The following is a 23,106-nucleotide window of genomic DNA, read 5'->3' as shown; positions in this document are numbered from 1 at the left end:
TGAACTTCCCCAGGTTCTGGGCCCCTGCAGCCCCAACCGGCCTTGGGTTTCCACAGGAATGCCAGGAGTGCTCTGTGCAGTGCAATCTGGTCTCATTGCTCAAGAGCTCATCGTTGCTCAGTATCTCACTCTGCTTTTGCTAAGTATATGAAATGTTGCCATCTTTGAGGGCAGCTTATAAACATCTGTTGCTGATAATGTCTAACTATTTTCTTTATGTCTCTACTTAATTGCAGAAGAAAAAATAGCTACTACAAAACAGCCAAACCTTGACATCTCCATAAAGACTACTGGTGAATCCAGCCCCAGCCCTCCTCCCACAGAGTGAGTAATTCTCCTCTCTAACCATGTGGGCTCCTTTCTATGTAGGGTCATCCATGGCCTTAAAAAGCCTTAAATATCCCTTCCTCTCCCTCCTCCACTGGCCCAGGTATGGGCAACATGTCTACAGCTAATCTCCTGTGGCTGAGATTTCAGATGAAACGGGGGCTATAGGCAGTGGCACTTCTCAAGGCAAAACAGCTGGCAGACAGGGCACAGCAACAGAGCAGGGAAGGACCATCCCAGCCTTACCTGTTATGGCCAGAATACACGGCTTCCCATTATCAAAAGGTATGGATTAGAAGGCCTCTCTTTCCACGACCATGCTGTGACTGCCTCCAATCTCAACTTGTGAATCATTTCATCTGCTGGCACAAGACACTTTGGTACTAGGCACTCTTACAAATGCCATGGATGGGGCAATTCCAACAATAGTTTGGCCCTCATGATGCGGCTGTATTCTCTTCTTGCAGAGACAGAATAACTTCCGCTTTTACCTTCTGATCAACATGGCTTGTGGAACATCTGCCATGTCTAGCCAACATAAGACTATTTTCACAGCTCTCTGATACCCCTTCCAAAATCTCAGTTTTTCATATTTAGAGAAATAAGTTCCTAACTCTCATGGTTGAAGAGAGAAAACGAAGCTCAGATTCCTGACAGATTCCGAGCATCCTGCATGGTTTCCTAGCATTTTCTATGGTCCTTATCTCTTTTTATTTATTTGTTGCATTTTTATACCACCCAATAGCTCACGCTCTCTACCCTTCTGAAGCGCTCTACCCCTTGTTTGTACACAGACCGTATTCCAAGCAACCTACTCCAGAATTAGCTTGTGCTGTTCACACAGTGTCACACATCCTTTGTCAATTAAACAGCAATACCTGGGATCTTTTTCACAAACTGTTATTCCTCTTAAAGGGCGACCAAGAGTGCTGCTGCTTAGGATTGTCAAGTCTGCTCTCCATTCAATTAAAAGCTATATTCACAGAGGGTCCCAGTCCTGATTTCTACAAGTCCAGGGTGCACTAACATTGCTAAACTCTGTGAGCCAGATAACCTTGGTTTGTGTGTCTTGTGCAAATTGTGTTTTATAAGACAACAGTGGGAAATGGCTTTGGTTTTTTTCACAAGAAGAATCATGTTCTGTTTTTTTTTTTATTTAAGCAGTTACCCGTTCTATGTGCCCTACCTTGTATGGATCGGCCTGAAAACATCCATCCTCCTCTGTCTGGTCTTTGCAATTATCTGGATGCATAGCCAGAGCGGATGACTTCTAATGCAGTGATACCAGAAACACCACCGTGAGCGCATGAACTACCACACCATGAGAAAATGCAACACATCCTGTTGCATTTATCACAGCTCTCAGTTTATCATGGCAGACCTTAATTCAACGAGGAGAGCATCCAATAACTAAGGTCTAGCTGCACAGCACATGAATAACTCTTTCCTTATCCAAATCAAGACCAAGAAGATAGAACAGACTTCCCTTCTCCTCAATAGCACCCACGTCTTGCTTGTGGGTCCCCAGTTGACAGCTGGTTGGCCACTCTGTGAACAGTATGCAGACTAGATGGACCCTTGTTCTGATCCAGCAGGGCTCTTCTTATGTTCTTATGATGCTTGCTTTGTCACCCCTGTGAGTATTGTGCCACAGTTTCTCCACCTGCAAGCAGCAGAAACAGAAGAGGCCATCTACTCTCTAGGTCACTTGTGGTCAACGTAATTGTGTTATCACACATCCTCAAACACATGCACACACACACACACACACACACACACACACACACACAAACACATGAATTCACATATATACTAATGTAAGAAGAAATGCAGGAAAAAAGGGGGTTTTGTCAGGGATTAATACACTGTGCTTCAACAAATGGGAAACAACTACTTTAAAGAAGGGGGGAATTAGCTCAAACAACCATTAAAATCAAAGGGTAGAGCTTTTATTTTAATACACTGGGTGGAATCCAACGGGGCACTTACACCCCCAACAATTCTCTTGCACCCTGAAGATTATGTTGCTCAAATGGTGGGTCCCACCGATTCCATTTCATAAGCAAGACCTACTGCTTGTAAAGCACAGATTTAACACTTTCCAGAGGAAGCCCTGAAATGAGCAGAAACACACTTGTTTCTCAGTTGAGACTGGTCAGCAGAGCTCTCTTATATGAGTTCCACCAACATGCCCTGTTCCAGAAATGAATACTTTGCCCCCAAAGCTGTAAATCTTCTGTCTGCCAGCAGTATGTGCTGCTTGAAGACAAAAATTGATGGGGCATAAGAGAATCAGCAGAGGCGTAAGGGCCCCATTGGATTCTGTCTGTTGTGACGAATATTTGTCCCGGAAGCCTTTGCAGCTGGCAAGACTCAGATATCAACCTAGGTAATAGGCCACCATGCAAATATTTCTCCAAAATAGAAATGTTAGTCTACCACATATTTCTCATCAGCATATCTCCCTCATAAGTTTGTAATTTTCATAAAGAAACAAATAATTTATTAAAATGTATTATCAACAGAAGTTTGAATCTGTTTGAGTCTAACAGAGGTATTCTTTCAGAAGCAGGAGTGCTGACATGCTGTGATTTTGACTAAATATCTCAGGACCACTAAGATTACAGACATGAGAAAAGTGAGGTAGATTATTTTAACAGCTGAAACATGAAAAAACAAAATGTGTTTCAGATAAGTAAGTTGGGAAAAGAAGAATAACTGCTAGACTATTGTTCATGTTCAGTTTTGACAGAAATATGGTAAGAAGTAAACAGGGCCTGCGAAAATGAGGTAGGTGTTCCCCTGTTTTGAAGTGAAGTGTGGCTCAGAAAAGCTGACAAGTAGTGAAGAAAATATGTGTCTTCCCAAAAACCTAACTGAAAATTTGGGGGAAAATATTAACTCACTGTTAAAGAAATTCTGTTTTGCAGAAGGGAAAATATATATTGGCAGGTGAAAAGAAATAATTTAAAGATAAGAGGGGAAATACAGGAACTTGAGGACATTCCACTTGTCCTCACAGAACCCACCATTGGTTCTCTGTCCTCAGGACAATGGCACCAGTCCTAATTGACTTCTCTGCTCTGTTTTGCTCCCAGTTGCGAAATACTATTGGGTAAGATGCTGTCAGTCTTCTCTTCTCCAGGCTAAACATGCCCAGTTCTTTCAGTCTCTCCTCATAGGTCTTTGTTTCCAGACCCCTGATCGTCATTGTTGCCCTCCTCTGAACCCCCTCCAGCTTGGCTGCATCCTTCTTGAAGTGTGGTGCCCAGAACTGGACACAGTACTCAAGATGAGGCCTAACCAGGGCCGAATAGAGGGGAACCAGTACCTCATGCCATTTGGAAACTATGCTTCTATTAATGCAGCCCAAAATAGCATTTGCTTTTTTGCAGCCACATCACATTATTGGCTCATATTCAGCTTGTGATCTACAACAATTCCAAGATCCTTCTCGTTTGTAGTATTGCTGAGCCAAGTATCTTAGGGTGACCCTATGAAAAGGAGGGCAGGGCTCCTGTATCTTTAACAGTTGTATTGAAAAGGGAATTTCAGCAGGTGTAATTTGTATATATGGAGAACTTGGTGGAATTCCCTCTTCATCACAACAGTTAAAGCTGTAGGTGCCCTGCCCTCTTTTAAATCTGGTCACTCTAGTATAGCTCCTGCATCTTTAACTGTGGTGATGAAGAGGGAATTTCATATATTCTCCATATATACAAATGATACCTGCTGAAATTCCCTTTTCTATGCAACTGTTAAAGATACAGGAGCCCTGTCCTCCTTTTCATATGGTCACCCTAAAGTATCTCCCGTCTTGTAACTGTGTATTTGTTTTCTTTTTCCTAGGTGTTGAACTTGGCATTTATCCCTAAAAAATGTCATTCTGTTGTTTTCAACCCAGCGCTCCAGCCTATCAAGATCACTTCGAAGTTTGTTTCTGTCTTCCAGGGTATTAGCTATCCCACCCAATTTTGTGTCCTCTGCAAATTTAATAAGCATTCCCTGCACCTCTTCGTCCAAGTCACTAATAAAAATGTTGAAGAGCACTGGGCCCAGGACTGAGCCCTGTGATACCCCACTTGTTACCTCCCCCCAGCTTGAGAAGTAAATTCTCAGTTGCTCCGAGGTCATGACATTGTTTCGTCGTTTGTCAGTGGTGGCTTTTGGTTTGAGTCATGGAAGTGGGCATTGCTAGGGGCGGATCCAAGTGCAGTGCAATTGTGGGAACGCAGGGCAGGCTTGACAAGCCAAAGAGCAATGTATTTATTTATTTATTTATTTATGGATTTTTATGCCGCCATTCAGCCAAAAAAAGGCTCTCACAGCGGCTTACAAAAGTATTTCTTGACAGTCCCTGCCCACAGGCTTACAATCTAAAAGACATGACACAAAAGGAAAGGGGATTGGGAGGGAGGAGGAATGTAGCACCACAGAGGTGTTGGAAGAGCCAAAAAGAACATGTCCCTGCCTTTAAACTTAGCAAGTGATCTGTGGGTGTCTCAGGGCAACAGGAATGGAGGAATACTGGATTTAAAAGGATCAGACAAATTTATTAACCATGCTAGTTAAATGGAACCTCCCTATTCAGAGGCAATATAGCTTGGAGCACCAGGTGCTAGGAGTAAATAAAAGCTTGTGCTTTCATGCTTTATGTCTGAACTTCCCACAGGCATCCGGTTGGCTGCTGTCAACCGGATACATGTGAGAGCATGCTGAACTCAGTGGACCCTGGGTGTGACCCAGCAGGGCAGTTCTTCTGCTCTTCTGCTTGTGCCTACTTTATACAGTAACCACAGCAGGAAACATATAGAGAACTGTAAAAGGGAAGCCTTCCTTTTTTCACTTTCTGAAGCAGGTCCACCTGCTCTGCCTCAGACTCATAAAGGTCTCATTCGTGACCGTTGATGTTGCTCTTCCATCTCTTGGACTGCAAACCTTATCAGACCATCTTGAGAAGAAAGTCAAGCAGCTCTGTTCTCAGGCTCATAAAGACATCATCAGTGAACTTCGAAGTGTACCTTCCAGCTCCTGGGCTACAAAACCTTGAGCTTCCTGGGAGAGATCAGCATCACTTGATCTACCTCCATACCTCCAGCTTGGCTTCAGAAGAGAAGCAGAACCATGAAGCTGTTGAGAATGTTGCCTCTTCTGGGTTGGGTGCTCGTTCCAGGTAGGGAAGAGAGAAATGTACTATTGAGGCCACAACTCTTGAAATATAAAGCAAGTCTCCAATGAAGAGGTGTAGGCACTTGTTATGGAAAGTCCAAGATAGAAGAGGGGATATCAAAAGATTAGAAGGCACAAGACAGAGAAAGATAGCATTTAACACTCGTGCAGACATACAGTCATAAAAAGTGAGGTTCAGAAAAATAGGCTTGTTTTCATTAAACTTTCGAGGAGCTTCTAATCAAAATTTTAAATACAGTTTGCACACATTCACACTCTTCTTCAAATGTATTTCATTTTATCGTTAAGTAAATTTACTTTCATGCCTGTGATTTGCTGTGTCCCATGTTGGATTCAGAGGGTGATTTTAATGTAATCATTCAGAATCATCACTTGGTGAGATTCCGCAGAATTGGGATTGCCTGAGAGTGACTAATATGCAATGGACTATTCCCACTTGATGCCTTTGGCAAACTATAAAGATCTGGTTCACCCAAAGGATGGTGGCCACATCCAGTCATGTTTTGGATGTACTAACACGTTCCAGTACCCTGGAGGAGCTATTGTATGGTAGTGATGGGTTAAACTCTCTTGGCTTGCATCATAACTGACTCACCATCACTAGCCAGGTATTTCCAAATGGATGGCATAAGGTTCTTGGCATACTAAGGTGGAAAGTCTTCCTCCCACAATTTCAGCAGTTAGAGATGTGTGGCATATAATGTCACACCAATTACACTTTGACCCATTTTCTCATGCTAAACTGATTATATGGGGAAATCCAGACTTAAAAATAGGAATGAAAATGTTTTTGTGGCAGACTTGGACAGACAGAATGATTTTTATCCTGGATCAATTACTGGGTGCAGATGGTGAGTTTTTGCTATTTTCAACTTTGTGAGATAAATTCGAATTGCCTGATACAGCTGGATGCCAGTACTTGTGACTGCAACATTTGTTAGAATCTAGATTCAGCCCTGTGGCTTTTACAGATTCGGAGTCTCCTTTGCTTTTGGAAACACTTATTGAAGCTGACCAGGTATATCGACCCATGATTCATGTTTATAAATACTTATTAAGAGTGAAACAAATATGATACAAAGGGTCTTCAGCAGGAATGGAACAGGGAATTGGAATGTCTTATTTTATCTAATCAATGGACTGCTGTTTTGGCATCATTAGCTGATATATCTGTGGACCTCCAGCTATGTCTTGTTCAGCAAAAACATTTGTTTCAGGTCTATTGGATGCCACAATGTCTCTTTAACAAAGGTTTCTCTAAGGCCCAATCTACACCTACAGCCCTTTTGCAACAGAGGAAGGATAACTGTAAGGTTTCACGCTTCCGCGATCATTGCTCAAGGGGAACACACGAGGGAAGTTTCCTGCAAGTAAAGGAGAGCCGTTGCAGGAAGACATGTGCCCCATGACAGCAGCTCCGAATGTGCATTGGCAGAAGAGGGTGAAACTGGACAGATGGGTATGGGGCACAGAATTATTATTTTTTTAATAACTCCTCTGAGATATGCACCAGCATAGACACAAAGTGACGCAGGGGGAATAGGTACTGCGTTGAAGATGCACTCCTGATCATCGATATGTTTGTGTTAAAAAACAACAACACATGGACAGTGCCAAAAAACTCCAATAACTAAACAAAAAAAAATGAGCCGAAAATAGCAGACGTCCACTCCTGCACACATCCAAAACCACTGGACATGCCCCCGACAATGGGTTGGCTGTTCGCAGAGCCGAGAGCTCACGCTGAACAGCAACAGCTTCGGGAAGGGGGGGCACAGCAGCCGCGGATGTCGGAATTGTAGTAAGATAGTTGGGAAAGCTATTATTATTATTTATTTATTTATATAGCACCATCAATGTACATGGTGCTACAAATCCAGTCAGTGGAATTCCTAAATAACTGAGGGGTTGACATGAGATCACTGCGGGAATAGGTGAACGTCATGTGGTCTGGTAGGAATCACTGTGATATTATTTTGGAATAAATGGCTGGTGTAGATTAGGCCATAGTTGGCTAATTGTTGGAGGTATGAGACCCATATATTTCACATCTCTCTGTACCTGTTAAGCCTATGTCTTCCCTGAGCAGGCAACCGTATAAACCTTTTTGAATAGCCCTGAGGAAGGACATTTTCCATCCGAAACGCGTAGGCTGCTTTTATTAAATCTTTTTCTATACAAATAACAACTTGCAAGATTATCCTCGGTTCTGCCCCTGCCTTCGGCTCGTTTTTCACTCCCCCACGGGGTTTCCCTTCTCTTTCTGTAATTGTTGGAGGTGCCATACAGTTAATGCTTCTTATGTTCATATGTTCTGGAAATACCCAATAGTCGCCTCCTTTGGGGAGAAAATCATCAGACGCATAAACTTTGTGTTGGAAAACTCCTTAATATTTTGATGTATATGTTATCTTAAATAATGTACATGCTTCTTGAAATGTTACACATGGTCATCCTGAATGGATATTTCATGCCTCTAGATTGCTAAAAGACTTGATACTACAACATTTCTCATTCTGTTCTCATGTAGACCCCCCCTTGGTCTTCCACAGGTTGCTGGGCCATCACTGGCCCTGACAAAGTGGACGGTTATGTAGGGGGATCCCTCTCTGTGCGCTGCCATTATGACGAAGGCTATGAAGACAATGCAAAGCTGTGGTGCAAAAAGAAAAAACACTTTCTTCGCAATTCTTGTCGTACATCACTTGAATCAGAAACAGGGAAAAAGCTGAGAAAGGGCAACCTCTCTATCAAAGACAACAAGGGAAAGCTGTACTTTGAAGTGACCATGGACGAGCTGAGAATGGATGATGCTGGTCTTTATCAATGTGTTGTAGATGGTCCATTATTCGATATGCAGGATGTTGAAGTGGTTGTTTTCCCAGGTAAGCCCTTCTCCTTTTCTCATTGTAAGGATAGAAATGCTGGGATGAGTTGTACATACATGCAAATTTCTGTGCAAACGGATGAATTAAAAATATCTAGAACATTAAGGGGTAAATGAAGCTCTCCTTTTCATTGTCTGACACCTGGAATGCTGCCATATTAGAGGAACGTTCACCATAATTTTCATCTTTAGCCCCCACCTTTGATCCAGAAAAATGGCCATCAACTACTGAAGAACAAGAAAGGTTGTCAACTACTGACCAACCAAACCCTGACCTCTCCATAGGGGGAACAGTTGAATCCAATCCCAGCCCTTTTCCCTCAGGGTGAGTATTGTGATTTTCTTTGTAGGCACCTTTCTTTGTAGGATCACTGACCGTGAGGTGATCACCATGCCTCCTTTTCTCTTTCTGCCTACCCAATATGAGCAACATCCTTGCAACAAACATCTCCTGTTTCTGATCTGTCAAATTCAACGGGGAAAAGTTGCCTCTGAAACTCTTCCTAATACATGGTGGTGACACAGATGTGATGGTGATGGCTGTGGTACCAACCACCCTTAAGAACACCAAGGCTAGTAAAGCCCTTGGATTTCACTCTGCTCTTCTGTGCTGTGTTGCTCAACCAGAAAGAAACAGGTCTGTTTATGGTGCTTAGTTTCCCACACTTGCAGAGTTAAAAGGACTTTCACTTATATCCCAGCTAACATGGCTTGGAGAACAGAGGTCAAAACTGGCCAGAATAGAACATGTTTACAGTGTAATGGGGGAATATAGAATTTACCATGGGTATAATTAACCTGAATGATCTGATGTCTCCATGGGCACTTTAGGAATCTGACCTTTCATATTCAGAGAACAAGCAGTTGATTACCACCCACCCCGCAAAAAACAACAACCAAAAAACAGTTCAGGGAGAAAAATCAAAATCTAACAAAAGATTTAACTTAACTAAAGATGTACATAGACTTTAAAATGTTATTTGGTTAAATTTAACAGCTAAAGACTTCCTTTCTGGGCAATAATTAAACTTTGATTCATTTAGTTTTAATTATAGGTGTGTCTCTGAATTCCTTCATGATTTGTTTACAGGCCTTATGTTACAGGCATATCATTGAATTTTGGCCTGAAATTGTGTTTATAAAGGTGGGCAGAAACTTTTGTATGTGTTCATATTTCATTTTACTCCAATTTGCAATTGTGTGTTTAATTATACTTGACAGTTTTTGATACAATTTTTAATAGTACATTGTTATAGAAGATAGCCTAATTTATTTCTATTTAAAAAAAAGAAAGAATTATGGACATAAATTCCCGACTTTGAATTATACTGAAAACTGATGTAATTCATGGTATCTGCATGTCAAGAATTTTACAATGAAGCATGTTTCATGAGACTCAGTTAATGGGAAGACAGTCAAAAAGGAATGATCAACTTATTCCTGTCTTTGAATTATATATTTAAAATTGCTTTCCTGATCCTTGTAATGGAAGCAAAAAGTGCTGGCTCTCTGACCCGTGTATTGTGCATTAAGGATCTGATCTTTCATATTGAGATGATTGCATTCCTAATCCTTATCATAGAATCATAGAATCATAGAATAGCAGAGTTGGAAGGGGCCTACAAGGCCATCGAGTCCAACCCCCTGCTCAATGCAGGAATCCACCCTAAAGCATCCCTGACAGATGGTTGTCCAGCTGCCTCTTGAATGCCTCTAGTGTGGGAGAGCCCACAACCTCCCTAGGTAACTGGTTCCACTGTCGCACTGCTTATGATGGAAGCAAACAGTTCAAAGATGCCTGGTTACTGACAAAAGAAAAGGAACCAAAGGATGCTTAGCAGTGCTTATGCTGGTCTGCATCCTGCAAAGCTTCCTAGCACTTTTCTATGGTCCTCATCTCCACTCCTCTGGTACACATTACACTGACCCCTTTTCATGCAATCTTCTGTTCTCAGTATGAGAAATAGCCTATGCTAAACCGGTGTCCAAAACCGGCCATAGCTAGAGCAGGTGTTCAGTTGTTATTTTCTGCTTGTTACATATGAATTATGGTTTTCTTAATCAAATTGCCATTTATGTGGATTCTGCTTTAAAAAAGAAAAAGAATATGTGGAAATAGGTGTTCTGTCTTTTTTGCCAGCAGGTCTTCGGAATCAGAACTTCACACTCTGATATATTGCATTGTTCCACTACTTATTCTGCTCTTACTTGCAGCTGTGGTGTTGGTTGTGGTGTCCAGGAAAAAGAGAACAGGTTAGAACAATGCTGTGCTTTTAATATATTACTGGAGTCTGGTTGTCATCCTATCTCTACTCCCCAGCCCTGTGCACCTTTTCCTCCTTGAACTTAATCTGCAAACACCATTAATTAAGAATATAAGTACATAAGAAGAGCCCTGCTGGATCAGACCGAGGGTCCATCTAGTCCAGCACTCTCTTCACACAGTGGCCAACCAGCTGTCGACCAGGGACCAGCAAAGCAGGACATGGTGCAACAGCACCCTCCCACTCATGCTCCCCATCAACTGGTGCACACAGGCTTACTGACTCGGATACTAGAGGTAGCACGCAATCATCAGGGCTAGTAGCCATTGATAGCCTTCTCCTCCAAGAATTTATCCAACCCCCTTTTAAAGCCATCCAAATTGGTGGCCATCACTACATCTTGTGATAGTGAGTTCCATAATTTCACTATGTGCTTTGTGAAGAAGTACTTCCTTTGATTTGTCCTGAATATCCCACCAATCAGCTTCATTGGATGACTCCAAGTTCTAGTATTTTGAGAGAGGGAGAAAATTGTCTCCCTATCCACATTCTCCACACCATTTTGTACACCTCTACTGCTTAATGAGGATGGCAAATTGATAACAGATGGCAAAGAAAGGGATGAAGTGCTCAATTCCTACTTTGCCTCAGTCTTCTCCCAAAAGTGGGTCTATGACCCCCCTGGAAAAAGTGAAGCAGAAGTTGAGGGGCAGGATTGCAGTTTGAGATTGATAAACAAATGGTCAAAGAACACCTAATTTCCTTAAATGAGTTCAAATCTCCAGGGCCCGATGAACTGCATCCTAGAGTAATGAAGGAGCTAGCGGAAGAACTCTCAGAACCTTTGTCTATTATCTTTGCAAAATCATGGAAGACGGGTGAGGTGCCGGACGACTGGAGGAGGGCTAACGTTGTCCCTATCTTCAAAAAGGGCAAAAAGGAGGAACCTGGGAACTACAGAACAGTCAGTCTGACATCCATCCCTGGGAAAATTCTGGAGCAGATTATAAAGAAGTCAATCTTTAAACACCTTGAAATCAATGTAGTGATTACTAGAAGCCAACATGGATTTGTCAGGAGCAAATCCTGTCAGACTAATTTGATCTCATTTTTGATAAGGTAACCTCCCTTGTGGACTGTGGGAATGCTGTGGACGTCATATATCTTGACTTCAGCAAAGCTTTTGACAAAGTACCACATGACATTCTGATTAACAAACTAGCTAAAAGTGGGCTAGATGGAACAACTATTAGGTGGATCCACAGCTGGCTACAGAATCGGACTCAAAGAGTACTTATCAATGGAATCTTCTCAAACTGGGGAGAGGCAACAAGTGGGGTACTGCAGGGCTCGGTCCTGGGCCCAGTGCTCTTCAACATTTTTATTAATGATTTGGACAAGATGGTGCAGGGAACGCTTATCAAATTTGCAGATGACACAAAATTGGATGGGATAGCTAATACCCTAGAAGACAGAAACAAACTTCAAAGTGATCTTGATAGGCTGGAGTGCTGGGCTGAAAACAACAGAATGAAATTTAATAGGGATAAATGCCAAGTTCTACATCTAGGAAATAGAAACCAAATACATAGTTATAAGATGGGGGATACTTGGCTCAGCAATACTACAAATGAGAAGGATCTTGGAATTGTTTTAGATCACAAGCTGAATATGAGCCAACAGTACGATATGGTTGCAAGAAAGGCAAATGCTATTTTGGGCTGCATTAATAGAAGTATAGCTTCCAAATCATGTGAGGTACTGGTTCCTCTCTATTCAGCCCTGGTTAGGCCTCATCTAGAGTATTGCGTCCAGTTCTGGGCTCCACAATTCAAGAAGGACGCAGACAAGCTGGAGCGTGTTCAGATGAGGGCAACTAGGATGATCAGGGGTCTGAAAACAAAGCCCTATGAAGAGAGACTGAAAGAACTGGGCATGTTTAGCCTGGAGAAGAGAAGATTGAGGGGAGACATGATAGCACTTTTCAAATACTTAAAAGGTTGTCACACAGAGGAGGGCCAGGATCTCTTCTCAATCCTCCCAGAGTGCAGATCACTACTGCTTTAAAGCGCTTTATAACAGTTATAAAGCGCTTTAACTGCTTTAAAGCGCTATAAAACTGTTATAAAGCGCTTTAAAGCAATAGTGTAGATCCGACCCAAGACACGGAATAACGGGCTCAAGTTAAAGGAAGCCAGATTCCAGCTGGACATCAGGTAAAACGTCCTGACTGTTAGAACAGTACAACAATTGAATCAGTTACCTAGGGAGGTTGTGGGCTCTCCTACGCTAGAGGCCTTCAAGAGGCAGCTGGACAACCATCTGTCAGGGATGCTTTAGGGTGAGCTCCTGCATTGAGCAGGGCATCGGACTCAATGGCCTTGTAGGCCCCTTCCAACTCTGCTATTGTATGATTCTATGTTTCCCCTTAGCCTTCTTTTTTCTATGCTAAACAATCCCAGCTTTGTAACCTCCCCTCATGGGGGAGATGCTCCAGCCCCTTAATCATTTTAGTTGTCCTTTTCTGCACTTTTTCCATCATCATCATCATCATCATCATCATTATTATTATTATTATTATTGGTGTGGTGACCAGAACTGTACACAGTATTCTAAGTGTGGTCACAACATAGATTTGTATAAAGACAGTATGATACTGGCCATTTTATTCTCAATTCCTTTTCTTATAATGCCTAACATGGAGTTTGCCTTCTTTACAGTGGCCGCACACTGAGTTGACATTTTCATTGACCTTTCCACCCCAAGATCTCTTTCTTGTTCAGTCACTGCCAGCTCATATCCCATCAGGTTATACTTGAAGTTGTGTTGGGTTTTTTTGCCCCATCGTGCATCACCTTACATTGAACCTCATCTGCCGTTTGGAGGCCCACTCTCCCAGCTTGGAGATATCCCTTTGGAGCACTTCGCAATCTTGTTGTGTTTTAACAACCTTAAATAATTTGATGTCGTCAGCAAACTTGGCCACTTCACTGCTCACTGAATAAGTTGAAAAGAATTGATCCTAATACCATACCCTGTGGGACCCCACTATTTACTTCCCTCCATAGGGGGAATTGGCCATTTATTCCTATTCTTTGCTTTCTGTTCTTTAATCAATTACTAATCAATCAATCAATCAAATTTTATTTGCACCAAGCCATTGGCCATTGTAATTTAGAAGAATTAACTGAACATAAGGCATAAAACAGACAATAAATGTCCACAATTCAAGAAAAAACAAAGTCCTGATCCATAAGAGGACCTTTCCTCTTTCCATTATTGCTAAGTTTGTTCAGGAGTCTTTGGTGAGGGACTTTATCAAAAGCCTTTTTGAAATCTAGGTAAACAACGTCCAGCGGATCACTGCTGTCTACACGTTTGTTGACACTCTTAAAGAATTCTAGAAGATTATTGAGACAGGACTTGCCTTTGCGGAAGCTGTGTTGATTCTTCTTCGGCAGGACATGCCCTTCTACAGGCTTACTAATTTTGTCTTTAATAATGCTTCAACCAATTTACCTGGAATGAATGTCAAGCTAACCGGCCTGTAATTTCCTGGATCCCCCCTGGATCCCTTTTTTAAAAATGGTGTTACATTGGCCATCATCCAGTCCTCTTGTACAGAGGCTGAATTTAGGGACATGTTGCATATTTTTGTTAGAAAGTCCACAATTTCATATTTGAGTTCCAACTCTAGGGTGGATACCATCTGGGCTTGGTGATTTATTTGTTCACAATTTGTCAATAAGATTGAGAACTTTGTCTTTTGTCACCGCTATTTCCCTCAGTTCCTCAGACTCCCTTCCTGAAAAATATCAGTTCAGGCACAAGCATCTGCCCTGTATCTTCTGCAGTGAACACCAATGCAAAGAATTCATTCAGCTTGTCTGCAATCTCCCTGTCTTCCTTTAGTACTCCCTTAACTCCATTGTCATTCAATGGTCCAACTCCTTCCCTAGCTGGTTCCTTGCTTCTGATATATTTAAGGAATTATTTATTGCTGGCCTTGATCTTATTAGTGATGTGCTCTTCAAAATGCTTTTTTGCATCTCTTATTGTTTGCTTGCATCTCCTTTGTGCCAGCTTGTGCTCCCTTTTATTTTCCTCACTTGGGCAAGACCTCCATTTTCTGAAGGAAGCCCTCTTTTCTGCAATAGCTTCCTTAACACTGCTTGTTAACCATGCTGGTGACCTCTCTGCAATGCATTCTACACACAGCAGTCCTCTACACACATACTTGTGAGTAGTTGCCATTAATACCTGAGGGAGGGAACTTCCTTCCAATGAAAAAATGTAGGGCTGTGATCCACTTCTCTTCGGTTCAGAGAAGCAGAAGCGGATCAGGGGGCTTTGCCTCCGTTACAGGTGGTAGAGAAGCGAGTCGGGGGGCTAGCAAAGCATTGTGAAGAGGAGTGGCCACAAGCGAATCACTCCTCTTTTCGCGAAGCGCTCCGCCCGCCATTTTGGACATTTTTCTCATAGGATTGCATTGCAGAAAAGATTAGCGAATAACTTTTTTGTTTTGAAACCCACATGCATGAAACTCACTGTGCTTAGAGAGTGGTGGTTGGAGGTCATTTGTGGATATGTTCGGCCTCTTTCATCCTGCGGGTTGCTTGCTATTAATTTGTTTAGAATCGCTTAAAGCGGGAGGGGGTAAGGGCTTTTTAAGTGATGACAGGCAGATTCAACTCACAAAGGTGATCACCTGATGAAGCATCCTCCAATCCCAATGTTGGAGGGGGGGGGAAATAAGCAAAACGGGATACTTAGTAACTTGGGATACTGGGTAACTTTTCTTTCTTTGTCTGAATGGACTTTTTCCAGTGTTTTTGAAGCAGTAGCTCCACCAAACGCACAAACACACCCTTAAATCATATACTAAGTAAATAAATAACAGGAAACACAGCACTGCTACCCACCCTAACCTTGGTGAACAACTGAATAGATGATGTCCATAGGGCATGTGGATGTGCCCAGTGCACTCCTGTCCTTGGGGGATCATCAGAACCCTACAAAGGTTAGCCAGTGAAGCTACTATGCCTGTCATGAGTTGAAGTGTGAGGTAGCTTCTGAAAGACTGGTCCCTAGACAGGAGCGGTCAAATTGCCACAGTTCCCCCTCCCCCTGGGCACGTCCATTTTCCTCTTACTGGTAAAAGACAGACATAGCAATTTTTTTTAAAAAAAAATCTTCTTGTTGTGATTCAGCAACACTGCTGCAGTGCTGCTTAATCACCCCTGCTGTATTTATTTATTTATTTATATATTAAATTGATATACCACCCCATAGCCCAAGCTCTCCTGGCTTTCCCTCTTCAGTGAAGTCAGGTAGGCTTTCATTGTGGTTTAACTTCTTATTGATTATTATTATTATGATTATTATTATGATTATTATTATGATTATTATACTAGTAGTGCTATTATTAACATTATTATTATTATTATTATTATTTGCTAATGGCTGTGTGATCACAGTGCAGTTAATCAACTCTGAAGCAAGGAAGACAAAGCTTTACTCTATCCTCCTAGCCCCCTATTAGTTATGCAAAACTAATGCAAAAGGCATCTCTCTATGCTGTTCCCGCCTCACAGGGCTGGTTTGCATACTGGCTTTGATGGCCTGGAAAGTGGAAACAATCCTTGGCTCACTTACTTGTGCCCCCAGAAATGTCTGCTGCTTGCCCGCCTTCCCGCCTCCACCTGGGTGCTGTTGTTGTGGAGTATTGGGATTTGCTGCCTGGGAATTACTTCCCCATAGATCTATGGCACAGTGTGTGTGTGTGTGTGTGTGTGTGTGTGTGTGTGTGTGTGTGTGACCTCTCTGCCTGCCTCTCTGCCCTCCTGGGAGATGTAGATGTGCTGTGTGGGTCAACCCCACAAGCTGCTTGCATGCTTGCTCCCACTGCTTCAGGCTAGGGCATAGCCACCACCTGCTGCTGCCTCTCCTCTTCTGTGCTTGCCTCACAGGGACGGTTTGTGTGTGTTTTGCTTTGACTCAGGGCATTAGTCCTTCCTGCGTTCACCCTTTTTAGACTTCTTGAAGAAAATTTTTGAAGTATGGAAGAAGATTCAAAAGGTTTATCTACTCCCCAATTCATGGCATGTTGAAATTTCCTTTGAAATGACCATCAATAAGGAAAGCCCACTGAGCTGTCTGCAGCTTTAAAAATCCCTGAGATACTGGGGTGTCGGATTTTCAAAAATCCCCCGAAAATCAGGGGATGCTTGGATTTTCTTGAGGCTTGGCACGAATGTATATACATGGATAAGCTGTCATGGTTCCTAATTTGAGGTTTCTAACGTGAAAACTGATGGAGTTCTAGCATGGGATTTGAATTGGGGTTAGTTAAAAGGTTAAAAAATCACCAAAATTCAGGGGATGATGGGATTGGCTTGAAGCTTGCCATGAATGTGGACCTAAGATGGCATCTATGAGGGTGCCTATTTGCAAGTTTGTATCTGTAAAACTGTCAGAGTAAATTCCATTTCTGAAAATGGGGTGTCAGATTTTCAAAAATCTCCCAAAAATCAGGAGATGCTTGGATTTGCTTGAGGCTTGGCATGAATGTGTATACATGGATAAGCTGTCATGGTGCCAATTTTGAGGTTTCTAACATTAACAGAAAAAAGTTATAGGCATTTGGATTTCAATGCAAGTCTATGGGGGGGGAAACAGAGCTCCGATTAGGAGCCACAGCGAACCATAGGCGAATCGATGTGAAGAGAAGCGGGCCCAATCCGGAAGTTGCGAATCTGGAAGAGAAGCGGATTGGGGGGTCCATGCACAGCCCTAAAAAAATGCATAAGAACAGGCAGTGTGGCTGCAATCTTGTGTCTGCTTACTTGAGAGAAAACTTCAATGGAAACTGTTGGGCTTACTTTTGGGTGAAAATGCAAAACATAAAAAAAAGGTCTTGTCTTCATGGCAGGATGAATTACTATGAGAAGAGTGGTTTACTGACTAACCTGTTGCTGTGTCTGTTTCATTTGATCTACCTGGTTTCTGATTTATATGCATGTTTCAGGATCATCCTTGCTGAGGAAAAAAGAAATAAATCTATCAAACATGGTAAGGCAAATCTTCATATCACCCTATGCACTTTAGTGACCAGATACAAAAGAGGGCAGGGCTACTGCGTGCCTTAACAATTGTGATGAAGAGGGAATTTTACCAGGTGCTGCATGTATACGAATGACGCCTGCTGAAATTCTCTTTTCTATACAACTGTTAAAGATACAGGAGCTCTGTCCTAATTTTCAAATGGTCAGCCTAATCACAACAGTGTGTCTTTTAGTGTTACCCAGACTCCAACCCATGTTGGGTCTCATGCTTGAAGCATTGTGTTCAGTGGCACAGTTAAAATAGGGCCAGTTGGCAAGCATTTTCTTGAGTATCAAGCGTATTGCCCAGCTTATGTTTTTCTTCTATAAAGTAAACAAAGGGGACAAGGCAACAAACACTTCAAAGCTTGTTTCATCATTTATAGGAGCCTAATTCCAGAGTGACAGCATTTCAGACAATGGGCCAAATGTTTCCTTCTTTAAGATACCAACTGTTTGAGCTCTTCCTGTGATTGGCTTTCTAAGTCTAGTTCACTTCCTGCCTACCCAGGTGTCTACATACAATATGGAAGATGCTCACAAGGAGGAGCCCATTCCTGATCATCCCCCAGATGTTGATGGGATGGGGCTCTACAGAATTGTTGCTGCCCATCCTCAAAGTAACAAGGGGATCCATTCCCAGGAAAAGGTAGGAAGAAAAACATACAGCATAGTCAGTATCTTCAGTTAATGTAATGTGTTAGAAATGGTTGACTGATCCAGGTCCATTGTCACCAGAGCAAGAGAGAGAGGCTGGTCTCTCAAAGATAGACACAGGGCCAGTCCTACCATTAGGTGAGTGAGCCACTTTTCTCGGATGGATGATGCTGGGAGGCATCAACAAGGTGTTGGAGAAGAGACTTGTGTGCCGTGAAGCCTGCTCTGTGCTGCCTAAGTTAGCCTGCTGTCATCAGGTGCAGTAGAGGATCTGGTGCAGTGTCCCATCATCAGAACTGAAGGCACATTCATCTCCTAGTCCAGTCATTTCTTGTACATGGAACTGGAGGGGGCGGACCATCTGATTCTTCTCCTAAGGCAGCAAAATATGTTGAGCTGGCCCTAGATAGTCCAGCCACCTTCTCTGAATTTCCTGCTTTCAATTAAAATAAAATCTAATAACATCTCAAGTGATGAAAGCACTCTAGTCACTTGCTCACTAAGAAATAAACCAGGTTCCCATCTTCTCACATTTTCTTGTTGGGTTACCAAAAGTAACGTGGCAGTTTTATTCTATTAAACTAAAATTCATTTTATTCAAGGTTCGTTTCTTTCAGCTTTTTCTTCTGCTCTGCATTGATTTGCGGTGCTCCTCGGGGTACCCTTAGCCCTGGTACCCACACAATGTGTAGCTACAGCCCAGGCCAGTTTGGGGGAAGTAAGGTGGATCTCCTGACAAAAGAGTGCCCATGTGCTACTGCCGCCTGCAGATTGGATGGAGTTTGCTCTGTTTCAACACACGTGCAGATGGTTCATCTAATTTTCATTGCAGGCTTCAGAGAACAAAGATGACATTCCCTATGCCACGCTGGTTCTTCCGGATCTGCAGCATCAAGCCATCTATGACAACGTAGCTCTCCCCAGCCATGCCCTTCCGCAACCACCAAATAAGGAAGTCATCTATACAGAAGTGGCAAAGAAGCCAGGCCATTAACAAATACTGAACCCCTGAAGTGCATTGCCATGTTGTTTTCTTCCAGATTCGTCCTCTAGCTCTGAGCTCTTTGAAAGAGCAGTGGGCAAAACAGTGGAGCTGAAGCACTGCTCTGCTTCAGCACTGCCACCTGCTGGGCAGCTGCAGAGTGAAAGTATTGTCTAGATCTGCATTATCTAGAGCTGTGGTAGGAAAGTACAGGAACATGTCAGAGAAGCCAATATCATTTGAATAGGAAAGGGGCTGGTTTCAGAGTATCTTAACACAGGACAGTATGTATTTTTATCTGCATCACAGTATCGGGTTCTGACAGTATCGGACTGTATGTATTTTTATCTGCATCACAGTATCGGGTTCTAATTTTCAGCTTCCTGAAAATTATAAACGCAGTTGTTAAAGCAAGCATGTTTCTGAAAAGCAGACATTCAGAAGCCGATAAAGGTAGCGCAACCATATGACAGGGAAAACTTGGATTTGTTAGGATTTTTGGATACAAATTAGAAAGGTTTGGGCATTATGAAATTTGAAGAAAAATCTGGATTTTTCCCATCCTCCCCACCCAAAGGGCAGCTCTACTTTAATGGGAATAAATAAAAATGCTTACAGCTCTGCCATTTTAAAGATAAAGAGATAAAACTTGGCACCATGATAACTCTTAGGTAGGGCTTTAGCCAAGCCAAGATTGAATCAGATCCAGCCATCCGTTTATATGTAGGATTTTTTATTTAAAAAAATGAAGTTTAAAATTATTATTTTTAAAAAAAAACTATCATTTTTAAAGATAAAAAGATAAAACTTTGCACTATGATAGCACTTAAGGAGGGCTTTAGCCATGTCAAGTTTGAAACAGATCCATTCATCCTTTGAATTTTAGGATTTTTTTAGGAGTTCAAAGTCTGGATGTGCAAAGTGGTGCCAACGCACAAGCCTTGAGAAGCTAATGTATATAAGTGAGAAGTGTGAATGGGAGAAGTAGTGTCCACCGCCCACAACACCCATTCTAATGTTAGAGTAGAGAAACTTGTCACAATCATACACAAGTTTTCTTAAAAAAGAAATTTAATAATAAAAAAGCCAGCCAGCTGGCAGCAAGCCCTGTTAACCACAGCAGCAGGTTGCAGCCGAGTGAGGATACAGTCAGAAAAGATAATTGAGGGAAGGGAAGAAGGGAAGAGGAGGGCTTTCTCCGCTGTGGCACCCCGGTTGTGGAACGAGCTCCCCAGAGAGGTCCGCTTGGCGCCTACACTGTACTGCTTTCGTCGCCAGCTGAAGACCTTTTTATTCACTCAGTATTTTAACACTTAATTTTAACTTAAATTTAAATTTTACTGTTTTAACTCTGTATTTTAATCCTATATCAACTTTGCTGTGTGGTTTTATCCTGGTTGCGCTTTTTATACTGTATTTCGTAATTGTGTTTTAAACTGTTGGGTGTTTTACTGTGGTTTTAATTTTTGTGAACCGCCCAGAGAGCTTCGGCTATTGGGCGGTATAAAAATGTAATAAATAAATAAATAAATAAATAATGTATCACACAGGGTATAGCAAAAGCTTCAAAGTACAGCAAAAGCTACAAAAGTAGGAGTAAGTGAAATTAATTTCAGATACATTGAATGTCTCACTTGTTCTTTATTTCAGTGATTTTAACACAGTGATTTTAACATTAAGATGTTATGTGGAACAGATTTGTCTTAATTCTGTGCTGACCAAGGCACAGAATTTGGGTGCCCCCCCCCCTTGGTGCTGGACACGCCCCCCTGGGGGCTGGGCATGTTGGTAGGCATGCCCCCTTGGGGGCTGACCATGTTGTCATCCTTTTTGGTTTCCAAAATATGGTCACCCTAGAAAAAGGGCTTTGAACAAGAGTTCCAGTAGTCAAAAGGAGGAGGGCTTTCTCCGCTGTGGCACCCCAGCTGTGGAATGAGCTCCCCAGAGAGGTCCGCCTGGCGCCTACACTGTATTCTTTTCGTCGCCAGCTGAAGACCTTTTTATTCTCTCAGTATTTTAACACTTAATTTTAACTTAAATTTAAATTTTACTGTTCTAATTCTGTATTTTAATCTTATATCAATTTCTGCTGCGTGGTTTTATCCTGGTTGTGCTTTTTATACTGTATTTTGTATTTGTGTTTTTAGACTGTTGGTTGTTTTATTATGGTTTCAATTTTTGTGAACCGCCCAGAGAGCTTCAGCTATTGGGCGGTATAAAAATGTAATAAATAAATAAATAAATAAATAAATGGTAGAGCTGATGCATTCTGCACAGCTTTTTCCCATGAAGTGCATTTTATTCCCTGCCCCAGCAGGTGCAAGGGAGGAAAGCCCAGCGGTCTTTCCAGACAAGGGTTTTATGGTACATTAGCCACGCCTCATCCATGGAATTTTACAGGAGGCCCACAGACACCATCATGCTCCTATAATCATCCTGTGTGTGTCTCCCCTCCCCTCCCACCCCACACCTTCTCCCGTCTTTTCTCAAAATGCCGAAAATCCATTAAGTAGGAAAGAGTGGAACAAAAGCACAATCTTTGTGCAGGTGTGGACACAATGGGGGGAGCTTTTCCTGGTGAAGGTGGGTGACATGTTGGAGATCTCCTTCCTTCTTCTACCGCTTAAATTACCTTTCTGGTTGGAGATTCATGTCCTGCAAGGCAACTCCTCTAAAAAGCTTTTGCCTCCTTTCTGATGTCTTGCCTCCTCTTCATTTTTTTTTTTGTCTTCCACAATGTTTCTTTACAAAAAGTGCAAATGAAAGCATTTCATGTTACCTCTAGCAGGTCCTGCTTCTGCCTCTCTCTGCATAGCTCTCAAATACCCCTAAATTGATTGCTTCCTGAACCTTTGTTCTCTGGCTAGGTTCACACAACATGACAACCCATACTCAAGACTGAGTACATGTTGAATCATGGCTTGTAGTTGAAACAAGGTGTGTGTGTTTTTATTGTGTTAACTGAGCCACGCTAACAAACTACTGTTTATTAACCAAGAGCAACCCAGGTAGAGAACCCATGGTTTGTTTTTGGGTTCTGAACTGTGGGTTGTTCATAATTAAACAACCCTCTCATCACAAAAAAACAAGCCCACGTTCACATGACCTGACAAGCCACAGTGTGCGCCCGCTGCAGCTTGCATATGCGACATAGTGCCTGGCATGTGTTGTGGTATTCTGCAGGTGAATTAACCCATGATGCCTTACCGTGACATGCAAATCAGACTTCTACTGTCATATTCTTCAATTAGCTACTTAATCAGGGGATTCTGCTGTGCCATTTTCTTTGTTTTTTAATTGATTGACTACTTGTGCAATTCTGATCTAAGGAAATAAAAGCATTGGAATACATTTTTTAAAAAGGAACTGTGTTGTGCTGTGAGCGGATGTAGGACCATGAAGCTTTCTGGTAAAACAGGATTTGCTAAACCCATTACCAAGCAGGAACAATCAAACTGGCCTCCACTTGTGAAATGTACTAAACTAGAGATCAGGCACTCGCTGGGGAAATCAATGGGATTTACCATCCAGTTTAGGCCTGTTTACTCTGATATAAGCTTTGGTGCAATCCTCTAGTCCTGTATTGGAGGAAGTTTTAGAAATTTCAGAATTTTTTCTGTCTATTCATGCATAGGTTTGAGTCCAGAATTATTTAGTTAATTATTCACCCTCATCACACTTTGTGAGATGAATATG

The 23,106-nt window shown here is 42.1% G+C and overlaps 1 protein-coding gene across 1 annotated transcript; it reads left to right on the top strand.

The window, feature by feature from the left end:
* The first annotated feature begins 3,112 nt into the window (after nt 1–3,112).
* LOC134395337 (CMRF35-like molecule 1) lies at nt 3,113–19,422 on the top strand. The gene is made up of 5 exons (XM_063121497.1): nt 3,113–3,117; nt 3,426–3,442; nt 8,070–8,402; nt 18,263–18,420; nt 19,261–19,422. The coding sequence occupies exons 1-5, from the start codon at nt 3,113–3,115 to the stop codon at nt 19,420–19,422; spliced, it is 675 nt and encodes a 224-aa protein (XP_062977567.1).
* The last annotated feature ends 3,684 nt before the right edge of the window (nt 19,423–23,106 follow it).

The sequence above is a fragment of the Elgaria multicarinata genome, chromosome 3 (assembly GCF_023053635.1).
Source record: "Elgaria multicarinata webbii isolate HBS135686 ecotype San Diego chromosome 3, rElgMul1.1.pri, whole genome shotgun sequence".
NCBI classification, from domain to species: Eukaryota; Metazoa; Chordata; class Lepidosauria; order Squamata; family Anguidae; genus Elgaria; species Elgaria multicarinata.
This window is presented reverse-complemented; position numbering and strand designations above follow the sequence as displayed.

Coding starts and splice junctions, on each gene's coding strand:
- LOC134395337 (XM_063121497.1), top strand. Junction 8,403..18,262: donor TGAAGTGGTTGTTTTCCCAG/GTAAGCCCTTCT, acceptor TTCTAAGTCTAG/TTCACTTCCTGCCTACCCAG. Junction 18,421..19,260: donor GGATCCATTCCCAGGAAAAG/GTAGGAAGAAAA, acceptor TTTTCATTGCAG/GCTTCAGAGAACAAAGATGA.